This window comes from Gasterosteus aculeatus, chromosome 16, assembly GCF_964276395.1.
Source record: "Gasterosteus aculeatus chromosome 16, fGasAcu3.hap1.1, whole genome shotgun sequence".
Taxonomy (NCBI): domain Eukaryota; kingdom Metazoa; phylum Chordata; class Actinopteri; order Perciformes; family Gasterosteidae; genus Gasterosteus; species Gasterosteus aculeatus.
The window spans coordinates 13485381-13508517 of NC_135704.1; the positions used below are offsets into that span (position 1 = coordinate 13485381).

A 23137-nucleotide genomic window follows, 5' to 3' on the forward strand; every position below is an offset into this window, starting at 1 on the left:
GCTGATGCACCATAAACTACAGTAAGTGAGCCTTTTTCTTCATTAGTCATGTAAGACCCAGCTCAATATATTACCTTGTGTGTTGAATCAGATGTCGCCAATGAATATGAAAATCTATTCATTTTTGGTCATTTGTAAATTGTTGGTCTACAAGAATATGGATGAGTTACAACTACAAGTAAATACCTGGAATTAATTTCAATGATCCCCAAACACACACATAGACTGAGGTGCACCAACATATTTTAATTCAACCTTTCTTCCACATTTACAACATGGTGCCCACTCAACAACACGAGCACCATAGCGCCCGGACGTACAGTAATCTGACAAAACAAAGATGGCGATACTTCCAACGTTAAAGCCATGAAGTATATTTAGACATTAGAGTATCCATTTAACGTATATGCAGGAAAGATGTGTGTGTGCAGAAATGGCCCACAGTGCCACATAAGACTTGGTAGCAGAGGGGCTACGTGAGTCAGTCAGTCAGTGGCGGCTGCACCATCTTGTTGACCCTGATGAATGAGGATTGGTGATAGCGGTGCCGAGAAGCAAAGTCAGCGTTTTCCTCGGTGAGCTGCTTGGTTTTAAGCCCGAAGCCAGACAGAGAGGGAGTGACAACGATCTCATCGCGAGGACATCCTTTCTTCCTGGAAGATGAAGAAATAGTACAATAATAAGAGTTTCATGGTACAGTGTGGACGGAAATGACTGACTTCATACTACAAGAAATAGCTGACCTTAAAATGTATTATTCATCAGACACTCATACCAATAAAATGCCAAATCCTAAATGATCATTTTGTACCATAACGGCAACAAAATACCTGAATATGCTGTTTAGTGTGGTTCTGAGCCATGTGAAAAAGCTGAATCGCGCCGCAATACCTGCAAATAAATCAAAGTACACACAGTCATCCGGAGAAATGAGCTTCATTTCATTAGTACTCAATCAGTGCACAGAAATGAAGTAACAGAAGGGGGGGAACGAGTGTTTAACACATGCACACATGGTGCTCGGCGATGTTGTACGGTGGGGAGTTTGCTGCACAGGTGCTGGGTGTCCCATTCAGCTACTCTGGAAATGATAAGCCACAACAGCTGCCAGGCAAAGAGACCACATGTGAAACTCCAGGTCACATGACAGGGGGGGGGGGGGCGAGCCCCAATGCTTAAAAGGGAAAACAGCATATCAAGAACTATTCTGGTGGAAATAATGGGAGGACATAAATGATATAACCAAAAATAACTGCGGCAGGAAATCTTGCTTTAGCTTATTTAAAAAATAGTTACTTGCTGGCTTGAAATAAATAAGTTTAATTAAATTGTAATCGTGCCACAACTCATTTCCTCCTTTCAGCACAGTAAAACAATAGAGTAAGTATCAAAACTGAGGAGGTGCAATTAAATATGTTCTTAAGAAAGGAACTGCATGGGCTTTCAAACGGTTCCTTATTTAATGAAAAGGATTTTCATAAGCTACAATTACCGCCTCGAAGTTTTAGATCAACCAGACACACAGAAGCAACTTACTGTGTCCCATTTTATCTTAATACAGAACCATCAACTTGGACGTTTCCTTTGAAGTGCATATTCTTTTTATTTGGGACTTTCCTGTGCCAGTGAAGACGTTTGCTCGCCCCGACATCACTACGGAGCCGAGCCACGCGAGTCTGAACGGGAAATGAACTGATGGAAGTCACCTGTGGGCAGTCCAGGACTCGTTCTCCCGATGTAGAAGAAGAGCAGCAGGGCGAAGACTATGTTTGCCAAAGCATAAACCCACTGGATTATAAACATAATCAATACAGAGCTCAATGCCTGAAAAGAAACAAAAAAAACATTAAAATGATATAGATCTTATATATAAAAACAAACCACGTGGGGGATGGAAGGTGCAGCTTACCCCGATCAGAGCAGCCCAGGGGTTGCAAAACTTTGCATGCAATGAATCCTGCATGGGTCTGATATCAAAGCTCTGGTGCTCCGCTTTGCCTCCAAACCCTGAAGCAGTCAATTAAAGGGCAAAGTTACTTTAAAAAAAACCCCCAAAAACCCCACCTGTGATCTCCTCTGCAGTCTTCTCCACTCTACTGACGGTTTGAGCCGATCACCTGCGCCGTGTCTGTGAGGGTCGGCGTACGGATCCGGCTCCTCGTGGTCCACTGCTGAACAGCGCCGGGGTTCGACTGGGGGTTCTTCTCGAGCTGCGGGCTCCGCGCCCCCGCGCTGCGCCTCGGCTTCCTCTCCGCTCTCCTCCGAGAACACGTTGCTGTTCAGGTCCAACCCGAAGCTGTTCATCAGCTTCTGCTTGGCGGTGCCGCTGGTCTTGCCGCCCTCACGTTGACCGCTCAGCCCTTGCGTGGGGGAGGCATTCTCAGCCCCGGCGTCCACATCTGCCACGGCGGGAAAGATCTGGTCCATGTCCCTGGTGAACTCCAACAGCGTGCCTTTACCCCGCGGACTCTCGCCTTCGCTCCCATAGCGAAGAAGATTGTCCTCGATGAGAGGCGTCGAGCTCTGCCTGGCCGACCCGCGGCGGTTCGTTTCGGCCTGGACGAGGGTTTCCCGCTTCTCTTTGGCCTGCAGCTGGAAGGTCATGGCCACGCTGAAGAAGGAGTAGTCGATGAAACTGTAGGTGAGCATGAAGTTTATGGTGACGATGGGGGCCAGCACGTTGACCTGACCGATGAAGATGAAGGCCATGGTGAGCAGGCTGGTCAGAAAGATGGCCGCCACAGGAGTCTTGTTTGGGCCTTTCTGTGAAAGAGCGAGATGGCGTCAAGGTATGCTTGATGATGCTTTTTACTCATTATGTTACATTACATTACAGGTCATTTAGCAGACGCTTTTTATCCAAAGCGACTTACATTACACTTTAAACCCATGGCTTTTTCACATTTTTGCCCAGGGAGCAATTAGGGGTTAGGTGTCTTGCTCAGGGACACTTCGACATGGAGCATGGGGCAGCCTGGAATCGAACCACCAACCTTGTGCTTCCTAGCACACCTTCTCTAACCCCTGCGCCACGACGACCCCCCGATGTTCATAAATAATTAACAATGGGGGGGGGGGGGGGGGGGAGTATCGCCACAAAAGTCAAAACAGACTTGCATCAATTAACTCATGAAAAATGTATGTTTTGGAAATACAGAAGTTCCACAAAAATGGTGGTAATATTGAACACAGTGAGGCTTTGACAAAGAAGATTGTCCCCACTCTTCCAAATGGACAAACTGTACCTTTGCAACCTTTTACCCAAATAAAAATCTGTCGCGTGTAGACAGGAAGGAGAACCAGCCATTGACAGGCACTGGTGAAATAAAACTGCACTTTAATAAAGCCGTTATAGTCTAGGAATATAAAAACCAAACCAGCAGAAAATCAGCAATGACTTTAACATGTGTTTCGCTAACCAGCTTGCGTTCACTTCCCAGGCCCAGTCACACAGTTTAAGGAGCTGCGCTGTGCGCCTGGCGGGCTTCCAGAGCACACAGCGGAGCTGGGCCCGGCCCGCCGCCCTTCCTGCGTTTGTTCTGAAGCTTTGATTCGGGCCAAGATGTCTAGGGCCTCATTCCAGCCCGCTGAGAGAGGTCAGACAGCGCTGCTGGGGTGGACGGGGTCACAACGTCGACGTGACTGAGCGTGCGCGTGGCGAGTTGGGACTCGCTGACGCTCCGCTCGCTCGTATGAACTGAAGTCCGTACTCGATCGCCAGGCACGGTCACCGCTTCCTGTCCAGTCCACTCAGCGCGCCGCCATGTGCATCCAGACTTTTGTTGGCAGACACTTGTTGGCAGTGAAAGGAAGCTTTCAGAACTAAACCTTAGGTTTAAGTACTAATACTACCTCTCCTCAGATGACTGAATGCAGAGACTTAAAAAGGGCTTCAATACTTTTTTTCTAACAATGACAAGAAACAAGACAGGAAATTGAACTAGGAAAGTTGATCGTATGTTTGGCGCTCTAATGCATTGCAGGTTAATAAATCTACTAATTTGGATCCTCTCTTTACTGCCATCACACAAAAGAGGTTACAGTGCAAATGTTACAATTAAAATCAACCATAGTGAGGTACTAGGGAATTTGGGTAAAGAGCCAATGATCATTGTGCAAACAACACACACCTTCACCACATAACCTGTACATCCTGGAGAACCTAGCGGATACGTTTCAGAAATACTCTTAATGTGCAGACATCCCTCCTCCCTCTCTGGCTCCATCCACCCACCCCTCTTCCCAGGAAGGCCAGCGCGGGGATGACCCTCTCTTGGGCGATGCACTGGAGGATCCTGGGTGCCCCGTACAGGCCGCCCATGCAGGAAGCCAGGGAGGAGATGTAGAGGCCCAGCAGAAAGAGGAAGCCCACCAAGGAGACCTGGAGGAAGAGGGAAAACAAACAGAGGGTGGAAGAGGATAGGGTGGGGTCGAGCGCACACAACAGCTACACCCAGTTCCGTTCCGCTGCAGCCAGCACCTTATAAAAACAATGAGAACTAACCACTGTTGGAAGTCAAGGCCTTTTGTAAAGGATTGCTTAAAGCAAAACAATTCTGTACATTAATATGAGCGTGAGTTTGGCGCTAATACAACACTATTTGTACACTCTAGTCCACAAAGTCACGTATAGTTATAGTGAGTCCGACCTCCAACTGCCAGAAAATAAATTGCTCTGAGCGGTACACAAATACACAAAAATTTGAATACTTCTTTGAGGGAGTATTAAGAAAAAGGGCACATCAGAGGGAAGGTTAGGTGGACTGTGGTTTTTTTTGGTGTGTGTCTACTGGCAGTGTGTGAAATTACACGCTTAAGACAGTAAAGTTGGGTTATTGGAACAGAAGGTTGTTTTCACATACTTAAAAATCAACTGTCTATTGAACCAGAGAATTATGGAATATTGGAGTATCCAATTAATAACAAAAAAAAAAAAGAATAATAATTCAGCAATGTTTCCAACATCTCGAGACCGAGAGCAGACGTGGTCGGACAAACCGAGCCACGATGGGGAATCCCCTCCTTCTGTCGAGCGGGCCGCTCCGACAAGGCAGGATGGAAACAGGCGGGACTTTACCTTTTCTGCTATCAAGAAGTCATAGCGCAGAGCTTCTCTGGTGCAGATGGCGCCCAGGAGGAAGACAAAGACCAGATACAGGAACCACCTGGGGGAGGGGGGGGGGGGAGTCACCAAGAGCACACAACACAGGATTATTAACAGCTGCTGCTGCTGCTTTTGTCACTATTGATAAGAGGGGGTGTCTGATGGGGCCATGCTGGAAATAAAGGTGGATTTGTTCTCTCCAATGAGGGTGGAAAAGGGGGCCCATGGAAGATACCACAAAATGATCAAAGGGCACCACTAAAGCTAGATAAACACTTGGAAAGTACCATTTTGGATGATTCATGCAATGAGGGGGGGAGAGACACCAAAGTATTCCATTTGAAAACTATTGCTGTATAATGGCATGACAAGATAATACAGCAGGCTTGGTGGTTTTCAACACCACAGTTGTGGTGGACCTGTTCACTTCCTTGTGTAGTGTTACTATGTGTGTGTATCATACGAGGTGAAGACAGCTGCCAGCGTTCCCACGGGGATGTTGTGTTCGGGCCGCTGAAGGTCTGAGCTCATGTTGAAGCCTGCCATAACCCCTACAAACACAAACAAACAAACAAACAAACAGCAGCAGAGGTACACGGAATACCGTAAAATGTTTTTTCACACGGCTTGTGTATTAGGGTGTTCCTAATTCGTACTTCACATTTGGACCATGCAAACAAAAACCGTTACACGACATTAGATCTAAAAATAGATGGTGGGGGGGTCATCTCACCTGTAGCAGCAGGGAAGAAGACCCCAAAGACGGTGAAGAAGTTCTCCCCCGGGGTGTAGTCTGGCATCGTGTTGCTGCGCAGCAGCGCGGCTGAATAACCGACGAAACCATTTTCTGGGCGAGGAGACGACGGCGAAACAAAGCGCATCAGTTCTGAAGCCTTCGCGAGGATTACAAATCTACTTCCACAATAGAAGCTGCAGAGCAGGCCTGCCGGCTGCTCGCTGAGTTTTTGCAGTTTGAGATTGGACTGAATATGTACATCAAGTGTGCACCCAGGGATTTCTTACCCCTGGATATATCTTCAGTCGAAGACACCTACACGATCGTTTGAAAGCATCCGATCTGGTTTTCCTTCTTAAAGAGTCTACAAACATGGTACATTACTCAGGGATTCTGGAGGCCAAAATAATATTCTTATTAAACAGTCTATTACAGCACTAATTGACAGCAATCATTCTTTTTTTAACCCCCCAAAATAAGATAAATAGACTGCAGTGTAACATCATGATGGCCAGTTGCGTCCAGGTCTGTTTGCTGAACATGCAGGGGGAGAAATGGTTCTGCACCGGTCCGTTTAAACAACACAGCCCAAGGACAGGCCTATGCTACAACACCGCACATTTCCCCCCTGGTTATCTCACGATGGGAAAGAATGTGTTCACAGATTAATGACATGTTTATCCAAAAGGAAGTCACCACCCTTTTCAGAAGCTCAGCAGCTTCCAAGTTTGAGCAAGGAATGAGTGTGAGCGAGAGAGGGAGACAGTGTGCGAGAAAAAAAAAAGAAAAAAAAGTGAGAGAGACAGAGAGACCAAACCATAAAAGCTTGATTGACCCAAAAGTATGTTCTATAGGAGGCGAATTTCAGGAAGCTTTAAAAAAAAAAAGTGAGTCAATCCGAACATAACAGATTTGGGGCAGTCCGTGTCCATGTGAGCACCACGGACCCCCCACGCAGATTAAAACAACCCTCTCGGCATCCAGACATAAATTCAGGTTGTTTTAAACGATTTCTATGCACACAAAGCGATTTATTGGGTACACTGTCAAGAGTATTTGATCTCAAAAGCTGCAAATAAATGTGTCTTTTTAAAGTGAAACCTTTGAAAGCGTTTGGGGCTGCATAGTCACATTCACCATAGCATGCTCCTAAATGAAGGCCTGGTCAGATCTACTTGAGTGGAAGCCCGGGGATGTAAAGCTGCTGGTTGAAAACTTATGGAGGCCTACAGTGCAAACTATCTGTTGGATAAGGCGTTCCCATTGCAGCATTACATGGTCTAAAGAACAAGTGTATGGGCAGAGTGGGGTTCCTTTCTGAACGCAGCATTCCTCTGATGCAGACTGGAATGTGTAGTCAGATTACACAAGTGTCTGAGGCCTCTCCCCCAGTCTCACTGGCCCCATCACTCTCCCACACTAACCAGTACACCGTGCACAATGGGGCAGGTTGTGATGTTCCAGAGGTGGGGCGGGTTCCACTGGGACGATTGAGAGCTACGTATTACAGAGGGATCACAGGAAGAGATGATGTAGCGCTCGCTCGAGCAGCGGGCCGCGGATCGGAGTTCCGGCCTTCCCTCGTTGTCATTTTCGAAAAATGTGGGTGAGTCTGGTTAACACCCAAAAGCCGAGCAGCGTCCTGTTCCGTAGGGGATGGGGTTATATCAAAAAGGGATTTGTTTTTTTTTATCCATGCAATACAATCCAAAAAGGTTTTGCAATGGAATTGTTTGACTAATTTACTACACAATGCCACAAATTGCCTCCCATCTGGGATGATTACGCACCAGTTTGAGCCATCTCACATGCTGCAGCTATATGCAGCTTTTAGACGATACTTTCCACTGTGCTCACGAAGGACGTGTCAGTCAATCACTTAACAGATCCTTAACGCTGGCAAAAGGAAGATGGCGAGTTGGCCGTTGTTGGAATTTGGAAGCCACTGCAACTAGATTAAAATGAGAATCTAATTACTGACAGCTAGCAGAATACAAATAAATAATTCAAAATTAGTATTACATTAAAAACAGGATTTTTGCATCTCCATCTTTGTAATAAGTAGAAAATTAAACTGGATTTGAAGATTATTTTCTGGATTTCGGTGTAGTCTGTAATTGCTCAAGACGAGATATTTTTTGGTGTTTTCCCTAGCATTATAACAGCTCCCCCCCTGAAATTACTCCACCCACTCACTCACTGACAAAGAAAAAATAAAATAAATAAACATTAATATATTTATATTAAAATAAAACAGCAGCAGGAGCTCAAATTAATGTCCTGCTTTGTATTAACGCCATGCAAACAGACAGTGACATCCCATCGTAGCTTTCATAGTCGGTTGGTTGTCCTCGGCTGACCTGGCATGAATAGCGCTGGCAGCTTCCGAGAGCGTACGTAGGGGATGTGCGATATCAAACGCTGACCACTTTGTTTTGGCGCTGGCTCCTTTCCTTCAGGATGCGTCTCGGCGTTCACTCTGTGCAGACCAATCCGAGCCGCTTCAACGAGCTAGTGGACCTGCTGGTCCTGTGCCAACCATGAGGTCACCACCACAACACGCACAGAAGCTCTTAATTGGAAAAACCTGGAGTAGCCATTATGGGTGGTTCAACAATTCTTCAGCACTGCGTCGCTTTCTACTGTAATATGTAATCTTTCAGAAACTAGCTGGAGAGTGGCACTGTTGTGGTTTGCTGAGGGAGGGGGGGGGGGGGGGTCGGGCATTAGGCCATGTGATTCACTGATTATGTATTTCTTATAGTGTACATGTTAAGTGTTTTTGTTTATGCAAGACATATGGTATTTAGTCCCTTTAATGTTGTGTTCAGATAAACACTGGAACACTTTCTCCTCCCACTGGACAGGACGTTGATAATCAGTGAGAACAGGAAATGTTGGGAAGGACTTCCTGACTGCCAGCAAAAGAATACAATCTACTCAACAAAAAAAAAAAAGCAACGTTTTCTCACCACAAATGACAAAAGAGATTCTCAGACTGAGAAAAAAAATCATCCTACAGAAGTTTCCAACGGCTCAACTAAGCCGAGGGAAAGGAAAGTTCCACATTGAGGGAATTAGTTTTGTTCAAATTTGTTGGGCAAATCGTTAGTCAAACCCAGGTCTCATGGAGAGGTGGAGCCGCAGAGCGACGCGAGACCAATACAGAGTAGAATAATCAGTAGAACTACAGCTACCTCTACTGGCCTGAGCCGGTCACAGATATTCACCACTAAACACTGTGGTTACCAAAGGTTTTCAGGCCACACTCAAGTTTAAAAACACCACTATCTTGGACTCCGATATGAATTTTTTGCAGCATTAATCGTTTTGTTATGGCAGAAGCACAGGAGGAACTGCAGACCAGCATTTACTGCAATGCACTGCAGCACTTAACTCAGCTACTCCTGTGTTCATCATGTGCTTTTCACTTTTATATCCGTAAAGTGATGTCATCTTGCAAAGACTATTTTGCTGTACATTATGTGTTGGTATCATAAACTTGTTTAGCCATTCGAGAAGTCCGTTAACCTGATTACTGCAACACTACCAGAAAATCCACATCTCTACACTTTGGGGTTAAACTGGTTTCCCCAGAAGCCAGCAACCATCTCACAGGACTATAATTTCCTGAAGAGGGCTGGATATTGTTTTGCAAACAACTATTTGCGGGACATTGTTTTTCTCGGGTTCTGAGCCTATGTGGAAAGTTGTTTTGCTGCTGTTCACAGAATGCTTGTGGGATCGTGGGGCGTTGTTTTAAGAATTTTCTCGGGACGTTTGTTTTCCTAACCTTTTAAAGAACGTTTGCATGACGTTCGTTGGACACCGTTTATCCAAACACTCGCGGGGAACTCCCGGCAAGTTCTTTTTTGGGGAATTCTAACCGGGACATTGTTTTACTCACCGCAAACCGGACTGTTACAATGTTACAATTGCTTTTTAGTTTACCTGACACCACACAAAGCATTCTTAATACCTGGATCGAGGTGTGCGAAGGTGCCGATGACAAAGTCCAGTGTGGAGACAGCCAGCACAGCCAGCAGCAGCAGCTGGAGTCGGACGATCCACTTCACGCCTGCCAGGTTGATTCCAAGCAGGGCCAGCAGCACCGCAGCCGACATGCCCCGCACCGCCCACTGGCTCTGCAGGCCGAGCAGCTCGGCCACCGACTCGGAGAATCCCGTGAGGTACATGGCCCCGGCTACGCACTGCCAGGTCGGAGAGACGTCGTGAGAAATAAATAAAAAAATGCAAAAGGGAAAAAGGCGGCATGTGGATTGTCGTTCAAAATCAACCGCTCAGGTCTTGTGTGCATTTGTTGCTCACCTGTCCGAACACATAGAGCAGGCCCACTGTGCCCCCGAGCCTGCCGCCCAGGACGATGGAGATCATGGAGTAGATTCCTCCACTCCCGACGCCGCAGTGCTCGCACACCCCAATCCCCGACATCACCGTCACTAAAGCCACTAGCACGACCAAGGAGACGAGCAGCATCCCGAGCAGCACGCCGGTGTTCCCCTGGAGGATGATGGGAGACGACACAAAATACTTTTTATCTTCCATACATACAAGTCTCCTTGTAATTTAGTCTTGCTCTGTTGGTTTGTGGGTTGTGTGCATAGGGTGTAGGTTGCGTGCCTTCCAACACACAAACATTAGGAATTAAAGTAAATATTTCTCTGCTCTTTAAAACTGCAGATGAAAAATTGAAGGACACATTTTGCTCTATAGCACTTTTTCTTTTTATACAAATGCAGAAAAACAGCAGGGGCACTCAATCTGGGATGATGATGATAGAACAACATAATGAATGGTTTCATTTTGTGGCAGATTCTTTATTTTGGTTTCAAAAGTGTAAAGTAAAAACGAGGAAATGTGAGGAGCTCCATCTCCATTTGAAAATAAAGTCTTGCTTTAGACTAGCTCAGATTAAAACAAAGTCCTTTGGCCAAAGATTCAAGCATTCAGGTGACCAAGAGGACCAATCCCATCCTAAAGCTGCGAGAACAATAAATTGACAGAGGTCTCATGGATTTTGGTTTAGATTTATCCTGGTGGAAATCTCTATGGTCTGTTATTTTGTCTTTTTAATAAAAAGAAACTTCTTTATACGTTTTGCTTCTTTATTAGTGCACACGGAGACATTCTAACACAAGTCAGTGCTTCTTTAAGGTAAAATAGAAAAGGGAAATGGCATTGAAAGCAACAAGGTGCATACTAACCACCAGGTAGCCGGTGCGTAAGAACAGCACCACACCAAAGATGTTGATCATGCAGGTGGTGAAGACTCCATCCCAGGTACCAAAGAGCACCGGCTCCCACACAAACAGTTTGATCCTCCACCACGGCTGGCGGCACGGCTGGAAACCCTGATCAAGGACACACACAACTGTTAAAAGCACGGGCCAATACTTAAGACACCAAAAAGTCACTGTTACATTCATTGTTTTAGGAGCAATCACCGTACTTGTGCATCTTCATGAAACAAATCATGGACGTGTGTGTTTGTATTGGTGTCAGCAACACCCCCGTTCAACAGCGCTGCCACGTCTCCCTTCTGGTCACAGGTGTGACATACAGTCCAACCTATTGGCAAGGTTTCCATTACGGCCTACAAATGTAAACATTGGAGTGATCACTCCAGTTATCAAATGACACTGACACCTCCACTCCCCACCTCCCGAGGTTTATCATAGATTGAATATAATACAACATGAAGAAACTAATTTTAGTATACGAGTCCCCCCAATTTAGATAAGGCCCTAGATAAGTTTGTGGTGAAACTGCAACAGGTGGTGCACGTGGATACCCGGATGCAGCGGAGCAACTTGCTGCATCCGGGTACTTGGGGGCTGCACCTCGGGACGTCAATCACGAGCCTCTACCAGTTTAAATACTAAACGTTACATAATGCACACCGGTATAAAAACAATTAGCATCAAATAACCAACGATACCTTTTCACAATTGTTTTATGCGTTTCGTTTTGCTAAACGTTAAATTAACGTTTGGTCAATAGCTTTCCAAACCTAACGTTAATTAACAAACTATTCAATTTGATGTTTCTAAGTTGACATCAGGTGGCAAAACTCAAATATGCTCCAGTAACCCCGCTTTATCGATTTAATTCACTCTTGAACGAGTCAATAAGAAAAACGGCCCCTAAATGGAATTGTAATTACTTTTGTAACGTTAATACAGTACTATCCTAAATTAACCAAAAGTACAAAGTAGCTCTGCTAGCTAAACTCATCGGTTACGTTAGCTAACGTTAAACCTAAAGTTACCTTTCAGAGTCCGTCGTCATTCCATGCTGAGAGAAACAAAAAATATATAATACTAGTACAATACATAGTAACCTAATCAAAATATAAGCGAGAAATCAGGCCATTGCTCGGCTGTGCCTCTGAGAAGTCTCCCGTGAGCAGGTGACCTCGCAGGGCGTGTTGCTGCTGTGTTCGCTCCGGCGAGCCTCCGGTTACTTAATCATTAAAGCTGGGAAATGTGCCGCGCTTATGGTTTTATTTGTTGAGTTATTTCCTTGAACCTGATTGGTCCGCAGGTTTTGGGAAGGCGGGTCCTGCTTTTTCAGCCGTGAGGTCAGTGTGAAAGGCCCGCATCGGAAAATGTGGATAAAAAAAGAGCAGCAGAGTGAAAGAAACTCCTTTGATGAAACCACCAGCATGTCGGGAGAAAGAAAAAAAATAAGTAAAATTCTGTGAATTATTTTATTTATAAGAACATGACACACAACAAGCAAAACAACAATTTAATAAGATTGTTTACAAATCATAATATATTGTAAAAATCTAACCATATGGGTTACTTGACTGAAAATAATGATCTACGATTAAAGCTGCACATTACTCATAAAACGAGTTCACTCGACCCAACAAGTTAGAGACCATGCAAATAAACCTTAACTAACTCAGGTGTATAACTTAAGCTCAACCTCTGAGCGAAGCACCAGGGCTTCCTCGTCAAGTTCTCTGAAAGAATGAAAGCGACCAATTCAAAGGATGGACATGCCCATCGGCAATTGAAACGCCTTGACACAAACGACCTTTGACAGAGATAAATGAGGGTGGCGATAGTGACTGCATATGATATACTGTACATATCAGTGCCTTAAAGGACATGTTTCAAAAATAGTTTTTATCAAAAGAATTCAATAATTCAGACCTTTTTACACAAAACATTTTCTCTAGCTTATACAAGGACACTTATGGCCAGTTTACTGACAAAAGTTAATTAAAAAGTATACAATACTATAGTTCTGCTGATACAACTCATGAACTCAATTTTCAATTAGCCAATTGAATTTTAAACTTCTCAGAGAACAATTCGTAGGATACAATTTACCGACGCAGAATCGCTCTGCAATGTACTTTGAATATCTGCTTACAATGACATAAGAAGCTAGTGAAGTATTTCAACCACAACACTTATTTTGTTGGTATTTTAACAGACATGAATTCCAGCTGACCACAGCTGTTGAGGGTATATACTTGATAACAAAAATAAAAGAGTTCAGATAGATAGAGTATTACTAAAACCAAATGAACATTTTCTTGGGGTGGGGGTTTGTCAATACCAACCGTTTGATACAGTAAATCCCATCAAAATGCAATCAACTGCATTAACTTACAAAAAAAAAAAAAATCACCTTAATCTGTCGTTAGTGAAAATGTAAAAGTGTAACGTTTCTTCTGGTAACCAAGGTGATGTATATACACAAACCTCAGGGAGCCGCGTCGCCAGGTGAAAGGGACTCATCGCTGAGTAATAAATGCTGGAAAACTAGTTCCTGAGCCTTTCCACCGACAAAAAGTGTCTCTCGCACAAGCCTCAAAGACCTAAGAGCTCTTCTCTGAACATAAAAAATATTTCATGTATTTACAGCAGGATATCTTCTACACATTCTAGTGGGAATGTTTGAGGAGGAAAAAAAATAAAGCATTTGCTGACTGTCCCTGATTGTCCGGAGAAGTGCGACGAGGGGGAGTTCAACATGGATTATCGGACCTAATCTCGCGGTGCATATAAAAACAGTGTTTTACACAATAGCCCCTAAAACGTTGCGCACACGTGTGCACGCGGAATACAATCAACAGCGCGGTGAAGGCCAGCGGAGACCTTACTCCAACGCATTCCACAGGGCACGGACAGATGTGGCTCAATAACCGATTCTAGCAGGTTGCGGATCGAAAAACAGAAGACGGCTTGACGACATGATTCCGGACTCACAAACACGCAGTGAGCAGTCGACCCGGAACGCGTTTTCCTTTCCAGCCACAGAGAACTGAAAGAAAACACCACGGGCAAAATTAAATAACGCTCCCAGTATTACGGACTGAATAGGTTTATAGCTTATGTGTTTATGGTTATTGTGCACAACAGAAATGAGTAAAGGACAGACTGGAATGAAAGAAAAAAAAAGAAAGGCACCTTTGCTAAACTAATAGAAGTGGAAAACAGAGCACCACATTTCCATGTGTATTGTCTTTCATAATATCAATCAGCACAATTGGGTCAAATCACATTGTTGTGAACCTGTGCAACTTCAAGGAGGAGCAAGCCAAAGTTCTGCAAAGGTGCAGCTGCTTGAGTCACATCATAAGCTGTGTGTAATTTTCAAATAAGTACATACCACATTCCATGTAGTGAAAGGATGTGCAATTTGTGCAAAAACTAACCACAATCCTTTAGAAGTAATTTCATTACAACTTTCACTGCTGAAGGAAAATAATAATGACTCTGCAACCATTACATGAATGCAGCAATTTGATACATAAATCTAAATTCTAATCTTTCTTTTCTGGCTGTGCTGCACTAGGAGCAGAAATTCGTCCGCAAAAGGGCATACATTTAATTAATGAATTCATTTTTTAAATGATCATGTAAAATGTTGTATTTTCTTTGGCCCACCACACCAAATAAACCAAATAAACTAGATTCCATACGAGTGGAATACAATCAAGTTTCTTGTAGCATCATTGACACGCTAATCTCAGGTGACAGTAAAGTGACTTAAAGTGAAGAATCCTTTATCATCTAATCATGGTTGAAATGTAACAGGAGTGATAATGCTGGAATAAGATGGTTCCTGGAGTGGACTTAAATATAACCAGGTAAACAGCAAAAGGAGGTAGAGGTACTCCTTACAACATACAGTAAGAGCATATTCAGGTATATATGTATATATATATATATATATATATATATATATATATATATATATATATATATATTTTTATACGTACATATGTATGTAAATATGTATATATTAGTAGGGCCTATGTTTCAAGAAGTGGAAATATTGCATTAAGCAGCAAGAGTGACTTGATCATCTTTGAGCCGACTGATTGACAAAACATTAAACATAAATTTAGTAGCAACGGTTGGAGAAAATCTTTCACGTTGCCTTTTTTTTAACTTTGGTCGCTAATCTCTTGATGCAAATTCTGGGTGAAGAAATAAATCCATGCACAACTCAAATTGTTGTTTTTTAGGGGGAATGCCAATAATGATGATAGGCATTTTTCACTATATCCTATTCGTGCTTGACAAAATGATAGTTTAAAAAAATAATAATAAATTGTTATTTCAAACCAAATGCTTTGAAGAAAGAGGAAATAGTTAAGGGGACTTGTTTTGGCAAAACAGGAAACACGAGATAAAGTGCCGCTGAAATCATGATCAGAAATGAATCCTTGAACGGATTCCCGTCAGCCGAAGGTTTCACTGGAGGAAACGTCGGGGGAGGAGTTCAGTTGAGACCTGGTCTCGGCGACTCGGGCCGCCGGGAACTCGCAGAAGTCTGTGCCGTGTCCTCGGAGACCCAGCTGTCCATTGGCCACGGTAAACAGCGAGGGGGCTCCGGGTCGGGACGTCTGGAAGTGAGACTTGAAGTTCTGGTCGAAGGAGCTTATCTGGAAAGTCTGCAGGATGCCCTGCGAGGCGTCCGTCTTTTTGGAGGGAGACACCTGCTCCAGGAAGTCCTCCTCCGCCGGGGACACGGCCGAGGGCGGGCTGGTCTCGTCGCCCGAGAACGAAAACGAGTGCTGCGAGTCCCCGACCAGTAATCCAAAGCTGGGTTTCTCTAAAGTGGGCCTCAGCGGGGAGCTCAGCCCCGACTTGAACCTGCTCGGGGAGGGAAACTGCTTCTCGGTGGAGAACAGGGGCTGTCCGGCCAAGGTGGGGTTCTCGGACACCAGGCTGAGGCTCTGGCTGGTCAGGTAGCTGTCGTTCTGGCTGGTCCGCTCCAGCGCCTGCTGGAGGAACTTGGAGTACTCCTGCAGGAGGCTGACCTTCTCGGGGGCCGGCTGGGCCTGGGTGCCGGAGGCTCCGAGGCTCTCGGTGGCGGCGCTGGCAGCGCCCCCGCCTTCCGACACGTCGGAGGAGTTTATGGATATGCTCGACGTCACCTCCGTGTCGGCCACGCTGAAGCAAATGTCCGACTGCCCGTTGGCTTTGTTGGAGTAGTGGTCCAGCAGTGTCTGGAGGACCTCGTCGGGCAGCACGCTCTTCTCCGGCAGCGCGCTCTTATCGTGCGCCGCTTTGGCCCCGGCGTTGGTGGCCTGCGGCGCCAGGATGGCAGCGCGACCGTTCTCGCCGATGGCCGCCGCGGTTTGCGCTGCAGGTGGCTGGGAAGAAACGCTGTAGTCCCGGCCGGTGTTGGCCATCGCCGCCTGAAGGTAGCGCTTCTTTTTGAGGAACTGCATGGCGTCGTCGTAGTTCGTGCTGGCCGCCGCGGGCTTCGCCGGCCCCCCTTGGAGGGTTTGGGCCGGCTCGAGGTCGGCGCTGCCCTCCGCTTCTGAAAGGCATTGCTTGTCCACGATTTCAAAGGTGTACTGCGTGACCTTAGTGGTTTCCTCAAAGGAAGACAAAGTGGAAAGGCAGGGCAGAGTTTGTTCACCGGACTGTTTCAGGCTCCTCTTGGGGACCTTCTTCAGGACCAGCTTGGGAGGAGTTGTGCTCCCCGACGACGAGGCGCCCTGCCGGTGCCGGCCGGCCGACTCCTCCGGAAGCTCCGCTGAGTAATCCGCGATCACGTACTCGTGTTTGACCTTGGAGAACGCGGCAGAGAAGGGTAGACTTTGGATCCTGCTCTGTCTCTGCTCGTCCCTCGACTCCGCCTCGGCGACTGCTACGCCGGCAGAGGCTCCCGGTGTTTTGTCCGCGCACTTTTGACGCTTTTTCTTGGGCAGCGAACACTCTCTGGCGAGAAAGGCGAGGCCCAAAGGATCCGCTTCGCGCAAGGGCCCGACTTTACCCGCCGCTTTCGCCATCTCTCGCTCTCTGTTCTCATGACACATTCGTCTGTGCTTTAAAACCCGGTCGGTTCTGGAGAAGTACTGTGGACAGAGGACAAAGGCATATATTGGATCACCATTGGGTTGCAGTACGTCCTGTGTTTACATCCTGCAGTCCAGCACATTTAAAGGCCGCTAATATGAGCAGCAAATCAGATTGTATGATTATTCTAACATCCGATTCACTACCACGTTGGATTGGCATGTTGCATCAGCATGCAGCAGTTCCCTAGCCAATAAGAGCAGAACTATACCTGGTGACAGTAGTCACACTGGTAAGGCTTCTCGCCGCTGTGAGTCCTCTTGTGTCTCTCCATGTGGTACTTCTGGATGAACCTCATCCCGCACTCATCACAGCGAAAAGGCTTCTCACCTAAACAAAAGAGAGAAATCAGACTAAAAACCAAACTACATAAAAGGGCGTCCCAGCTGCATTTGTTCTGCACTCACCAGTGTGGATCTTCTCATGTCTCTGGAGGAGATATTTCTGAATGAAGCGCATATCACACTGGCTGCACTGAAATGGCTTCTCACCTGCAGAATGAGCGATACATGTCAGTGACAGCGGTGCTGAACTTCACATGATAAATTAATCTTTAAAAGGTAGCCTTGTTCTTATTTTAATCTACTCTCGAGACATAACTATTCACTTCAAAAGCAAGATGGCATTTCGACACGTGACCGAGTCATTCGTACCCGTGTGAATGAAGACGTGCCTCTGTAGATGATAGTTGGTTCTGAATGCAGCATTGCAGTGATCACAGACGTGACACTTGGGGCTTTGCATGCCCAACGATTCTTCATCAGTGATGTTGAGAATCTGCAAAGGGAACAAAGACGTATTAGTATTGGATTCATTCTTAAGAGTTATACAGATGCAAACATGTTAACTTGCACCTTTGCTGGTGAACGCTGCTTCCTCTTTTTCTTCTTGGGACAAATCATCAAGTCCTTAACTGCTTTTTTGTCCTTCTTCATCAGCACCTGTGACTCGGACGACTTCAGTTCTTGCTTGATGCTCAACTATAAAAAAGAAATAGGAGCGTCATTTAGCAAGGCACGTGACCTACTTAAGAGCTCAGTCACTCATCCGGAAGCTCATGGGGGTCAGGCAGGTGCAGTAGGGCGAGTTGAGGGCAATCACCCAATGTGAAGTTACCACACCTCTGCAATTTAAAAACGTGATTTGTAAGATTGGGTGCATTTCTATTCCCTCTAAATGGCTCTCAACATGGCGGCGGTAAAGCAGATGGCTCGCAGCTAGCGGCGAATTCTTTCTCTGCTCACGTCTTTGCGCTGCAGATAGTTGTTTGCAGATACCAAATGACTGGAAACCAAAATGATTAAAGTCAACACCCCTTAGAGGACAGGGGATGTGGCTCAAACCTCCTTTGAGGGTGGAGGTATAATGACCAAAAGGGAAACCTCTGGTACTAGAAAACCTAAAACAGATGAAAAATGACAAGCATTGCCTGATCTGGGAGCTGATCCCCCAAATTACATGTTGCCATGTTCACGATTCACCAAAACCTGTTTTTTCTTACTGACAGAGATCAGTAAGATAACGTGTAATAAACAGGTGTGTGTGTGTGTGTGTGTGTGTGTGGAGGGGGGGGGGCAGGGGGAGGGGGAGCGGTTAGGGGGGGACTTACCACTCCTAGTATTAGTGTTATACACTTTTTTCCACCGTTCTCTGTGGCATTATCTAGCAAACAGAGTCTCTACCAATGCATGAGTGTTACAGCAGTAAGTGGGTTTCGGATGCAGCAGTGAATTTCGAATGTTGAGGGAACTGGTGTCTCGTCACAAACATTGCACAGGATGACATGAATAAGACATGTGATGACATGTACAGCGTCCACACAAACACTTGTATTAATGCACAATCTACTTCTCAACTGGCATGAACTCACTGGCATATGAAGCAAGCAGGGCAAGTTATTGGTGAGTTTTAGGGGGAAATGCACTCCCACCTCGCCTCCACCCCCCTCCTCTTCTCCTCCTCCTCCTCTACCATTCTTGATCATCTCTTCCTGCATCATCAGCTGCTCTGGAGGTATGAGGTCATGCGTGACCAGAGAATTTCCAGTCAAGTCATCATCATCATCTACATCGTCGTCGTCCTCATCGTCATCGTCGTCCTCAGCCAACAGAGGGTGGTTTGCCAGTGATCGTTCCCCCAGAGTCATCACCACCAGTCCTCCTCCCCCGAGCCCAACTCTCCCCGCGCCATCTAGCCCTCCGCTGCTGCATTTCAGCAGCATACCCTCCAACTTGTCCTCAGTGTTCATCGTACATAAGAGTAGTTCTTGGGTCTGTAAAACAAAAAGGAAGTAGACAGATGATTGGACCACGGTGGCAAGCTAGAGCAAACACACATCGGATGTCGGTTTGTTTTGGTTTACTTGACGTTATGAGGAGGAGGCTGCATGATCTCACACTGGTGAAGCACAAGGATGACTTAAGTGAAAACAATATGCTCCCCTTTGGAGAAAGCAAAGCGACTAACTAGCTTGTGATGTCCACAGTTAGAATGGGACAGTTCATTGTTATTCCAATGTAGAAAAGTTAAACTGTATTTAAATCCTGGCTCCAACCCATGTTGGTACTGGACTAATGCAAGAAAATGTCGACAGCACAGGTTACAGCTTGGTTAGGATGAGTTGGAGTGTGAATATCTGCAGGTTTCACTCAACTATTGTGACTTCCTGCCTGACAAAACACAAGGCTGGTCATCTAACTTTATAATTATTTATATCGCAGGATCACTCTTAATGCGGTAATGTGTCAGCTTTTGTCACTGGGTCAGCTGTGGTTTCTGTGATCTCATCTTGAGGTTACAGAATGTACAATCCAGTGTAAATCGATAAGCAGCACCGTGGAACAGCTCATTAAACATTCATTGAAATAATTAATTAGTCTTAAAAGGTTTTAAGCAGGTAGGTTGCTGCGGTTAACATTTGTGTACTTTGAGGACTGGGTAGAAAATAGATATTGCGCACAAATGTCAATCGATGTTGAAGCTGATATTTGCACAAGAGACAGCATTTCGGTATTTTGAAAAGCAGCATCGCATTTCACGGGTGTTGGCCTTACTTGCGGTTACACTTGAGCAATACCTAATTAGTTAACTGGGAATCACTTGATCTTAAAACGGGAACGCTAACGTTAGCTAGCACTTGTGGCCCACAAACGGGTTTGACAAAGTATCGCTAATATATGGGCCCTGTCACTTGAGACAATAAGGCAGCTAATTATATTCCACGGCTTTCACACCAACAACCACGAAGTCCCATTTGTAAACACACTCACTGTGTCACTTAGGTTAAGTCGCTTACTAGCCAGCTAGCGTTACCTAGCCGCGCTTGTCAACGGCTACATCCAAGTTAAAGTAGTTGGTAAGTGCTGGAGGAACGGAGGAAGAGACGCTAATGTGCCTTCAAAATAAAAGCTCGGTCACCACTTTAACTTGGAACGCACAGTGGAACCCTCATTGGAAGTATTTCCGTTGAAGGAGAGACACATTTGCAATCATTACGGAGATATTTTCTTTCCTTGAAACCAGAATTCAGTTATGCCAAATCAAATTCGTTGTCATGCCTGACTTGTATGACACAAACTTAAATTACTCAATGATTTATTCTGAAGGCATGGGCCGGAAGTTCCATTTTACTTAATTCAGCTTGACAAACGACCACGGCCTGTTTGCAGCTGGTTAGCAAGGCCCTAGCAACTTGCTTCAAACACTGGTCCGTCTGTGTTTTTGTTGTATACACTTGACACCGCATCTCCATAACATCACACGCGCCGAAATCACAAATACTTCCTAGCTGACACCGAACGACGTACATGGCACAAAACACAAACTTCCTTTGCACGTTTCACTGAACTTGTCAGCGGGGTTAATTACTTCGCTCCAGCGTTCTCTCGGCTCAATAGGCCTAAATGTTATTGACGGCAAGTCAAGCTAACTAGCTAGGCTACGAAGACAAACGACAACACAACGTCTCAATAGTGCGCCAGTGGTATGTCTACTATTAAAGCTGCATTGTTTCTTCTTACCTGCTGTGCGGCTTAAAGCCGTGTGGCTGTCATGATTGTTATGCAAGACTGGACAGTGCAACGATGGTGTGCGGAATAGTCAAACACACCATCACATTTCACGAGGGCATGTATTTTTATTTATTTATTTCGTTTATTATTCGCTCACATTTGTCGCCACCTAGTGGTTAACATTGGCTAGTGGAACAGAGCGCTGCTTTATTAATTGCTGCTATCATCTTCCCTTACGTTTTAGTTTGGCGACTTAAGTTAATCCTATCGGCTAAACATGATCTTTAATAACAATGTCTTCATGGTATTAGGTGGTTTTCCCTCAAAGAAAATGTGCATATTTGTAATTGAACACTCATTCCAAAAAACAGGTTAAAAAGAAAGCTTAAATTCTAACAGTGATCATGTAAATCCCCAAAGAGCCAATGAAGGTTCGCCATATAGTCCATAAAGCAAATGTCTAAACAAAAAACAAAAAAACTAAATTTCTGACAGCCTTTTCAAATGTGACCACGTCATATATAATATAATATATAATATATATATATATATATATATATAGATAGATATAGATACACACATATATATACACATACACACACACACACATATATATATATATATATATATATATGAATATATCAACAGCTGCTTCAATGTCTTTACAACATTTCCAATCCATCGATCATTTTTATGGGATTAGTTCGTTTAAAAAGGTTGGTGCATTTAAGGCAACAATAATTAGCAATCTTATAAGAAATGTGTTATGCAAATTAGCAGTTCGAAACCAAACGCAACCGGGTTCAATGCAATAACCATCTTTCATCATCCTTCGTCTTTGACACCATAAGGGGATGCTGAGGGTCGTGATAAAATGATAGCCTGTCATGTCAAGCAATATCACACACGCGCACTCCGCTGTGAGGAATACTAATCAACCTGTTTGCCATCAAGTGCTGTTGCTCGACGCGCAACTTCTCCCTTCTTTGTCTAAAAAAATGTCTCTGCTGGTTTAGATCCAACAAACCTCCACCTGCTGACCCACTATCGGGGGTCTTTGACTGAATCGCAACAGTTGCCCCCCCCCCCCCCCCCCCCGTCTGTCTCCCTCTGTCTCTTCTGAAGTGCAGGCTGCGGGGAGAGTGAATCCGGGGACGGACAGCCCACTCCCGCGCCGCTTCCAGCCAGGGAAGCCCCCCACCACGCGTTGCGCGCACCGGATCGCCGGCTACATATATTTCGCGTCGCACGAGTGCGCGTGTGCATGTGCGTCAGGTTCTAAATGTGTGCGTTCGCACCAGACAAAACCCGCTGCTCCGTCCTCAACAGTTGCCACCGGAGCGGCGGAGAGCACAGGTGGAGAGCGAGAGAGGCAGCCGACTGAGGACGGACGGACGGACGCGGAGCCCCACGCCGCTGCGCCCGGCTCCCCTCCTGACATGCAGTCGCTCATCTCTCCGGTGACCAAGGCCATCCTAGTGGCGCTCTTCATCTTCGCCATACTCCTCATCCTCTATGTGATCCTGTGGTACATTTGCAGAGACGTGGACTGCGACCACGGCATTTGAGGATTTCCAAAGCGGGAATAACGGGGATTTCACGATGGGGCGCTCAGAGCAGCCCGCGGAGCCCAGGGTCATCCCGTAAGTCTGCTGTCTTCCTTTTGTCCCGTTTTTCTTGATGTGCACGTGTTTCCCGATTATCTGGGGATGCCAATATGTGTGTCTCTGTGAGTGTATGTGTGTGTGTCTGCACACGTGCGCTTTCCTTGTCGTGCGTAATGTTAAACGCGCTCTGGTTTGCAGGCAGGTGATGACCGAAATGCGTCTCTACCGGCACCCGGTATCCCCAAAAACATGAATGAGCAGAGCGCCAAATTTCTTCAAACTTGCCAGCGATCATCGACCAATCGCCCCGCCGGCTCATG

The 23137-nt window shown here is 45.6% G+C and overlaps 2 protein-coding genes across 7 annotated transcripts; both read right to left on the bottom strand.

The window, feature by feature from the left end:
* Nucleotides 1–226: 226 nt before the first annotated feature.
* slc12a8 (solute carrier family 12 member 8) lies at nt 227–12530 on the bottom strand. Of its 3 annotated transcripts, none has more exons than XR_005714407.2 (14): nt 12130–12339; nt 11311–11454; nt 11066–11212; nt 10170–10361; nt 9820–10051; nt 5838–5951; nt 5568–5655; nt 5078–5165; nt 4235–4381; nt 2102–2763; nt 1910–2007; nt 1707–1824; nt 831–891; nt 227–653 (listed from the first exon to the last, which is right to left on the bottom strand). XR_005714407.2 is itself a non-coding variant. In XM_040201652.2 (14 exons), the coding sequence occupies exons 2-14, from the start codon at nt 11446–11448 to the stop codon at nt 482–484; spliced, it is 2241 nt and encodes a 746-aa protein (XP_040057586.2). In that variant the 5' UTR covers nt 11449–11454; nt 12130–12530; the 3' UTR covers nt 227–481. The 3 variants fall into 3 exon arrangements, 2 of the variants coding, with proteins under 2 accessions (XP_040057586.2, XP_040057588.2); XM_040201652.2 differs by having other exon boundaries at nt 2118–2763; nt 12130–12530; XM_040201654.2 differs by lacking the exon at nt 11311–11454 and having other exon boundaries at nt 2118–2763; nt 12130–12338.
* Nucleotides 12531–12556: 26 nt separating this feature from the next.
* Nucleotides 12557–21347, bottom strand: znf148 (zinc finger protein 148). 4 transcript variants are annotated; one of them, XM_078091372.1, is made up of 7 exons: nt 21220–21347; nt 19071–19472; nt 18055–18180; nt 17854–17977; nt 17608–17691; nt 17412–17530; nt 12557–17199 (listed from the first exon to the last, which is right to left on the bottom strand). In XM_078091372.1, the coding sequence occupies exons 2-7, from the start codon at nt 19446–19448 to the stop codon at nt 15571–15573; spliced, it is 2460 nt and encodes an 819-aa protein (XP_077947498.1). In that variant the 5' UTR covers nt 19449–19472; nt 21220–21347; the 3' UTR covers nt 12557–15570. The 4 variants fall into 4 exon arrangements, with proteins under 4 accessions (XP_077947498.1, XP_040057656.2, XP_077947499.1 ...); XM_040201722.2 differs by having other exon boundaries at nt 19131–19472; nt 21220–21344; XM_078091373.1 differs by lacking the exon at nt 21220–21347 and adding an exon at nt 20470–20566.
* Between the last annotated feature and the right edge of the window lie 1790 nt (nt 21348–23137).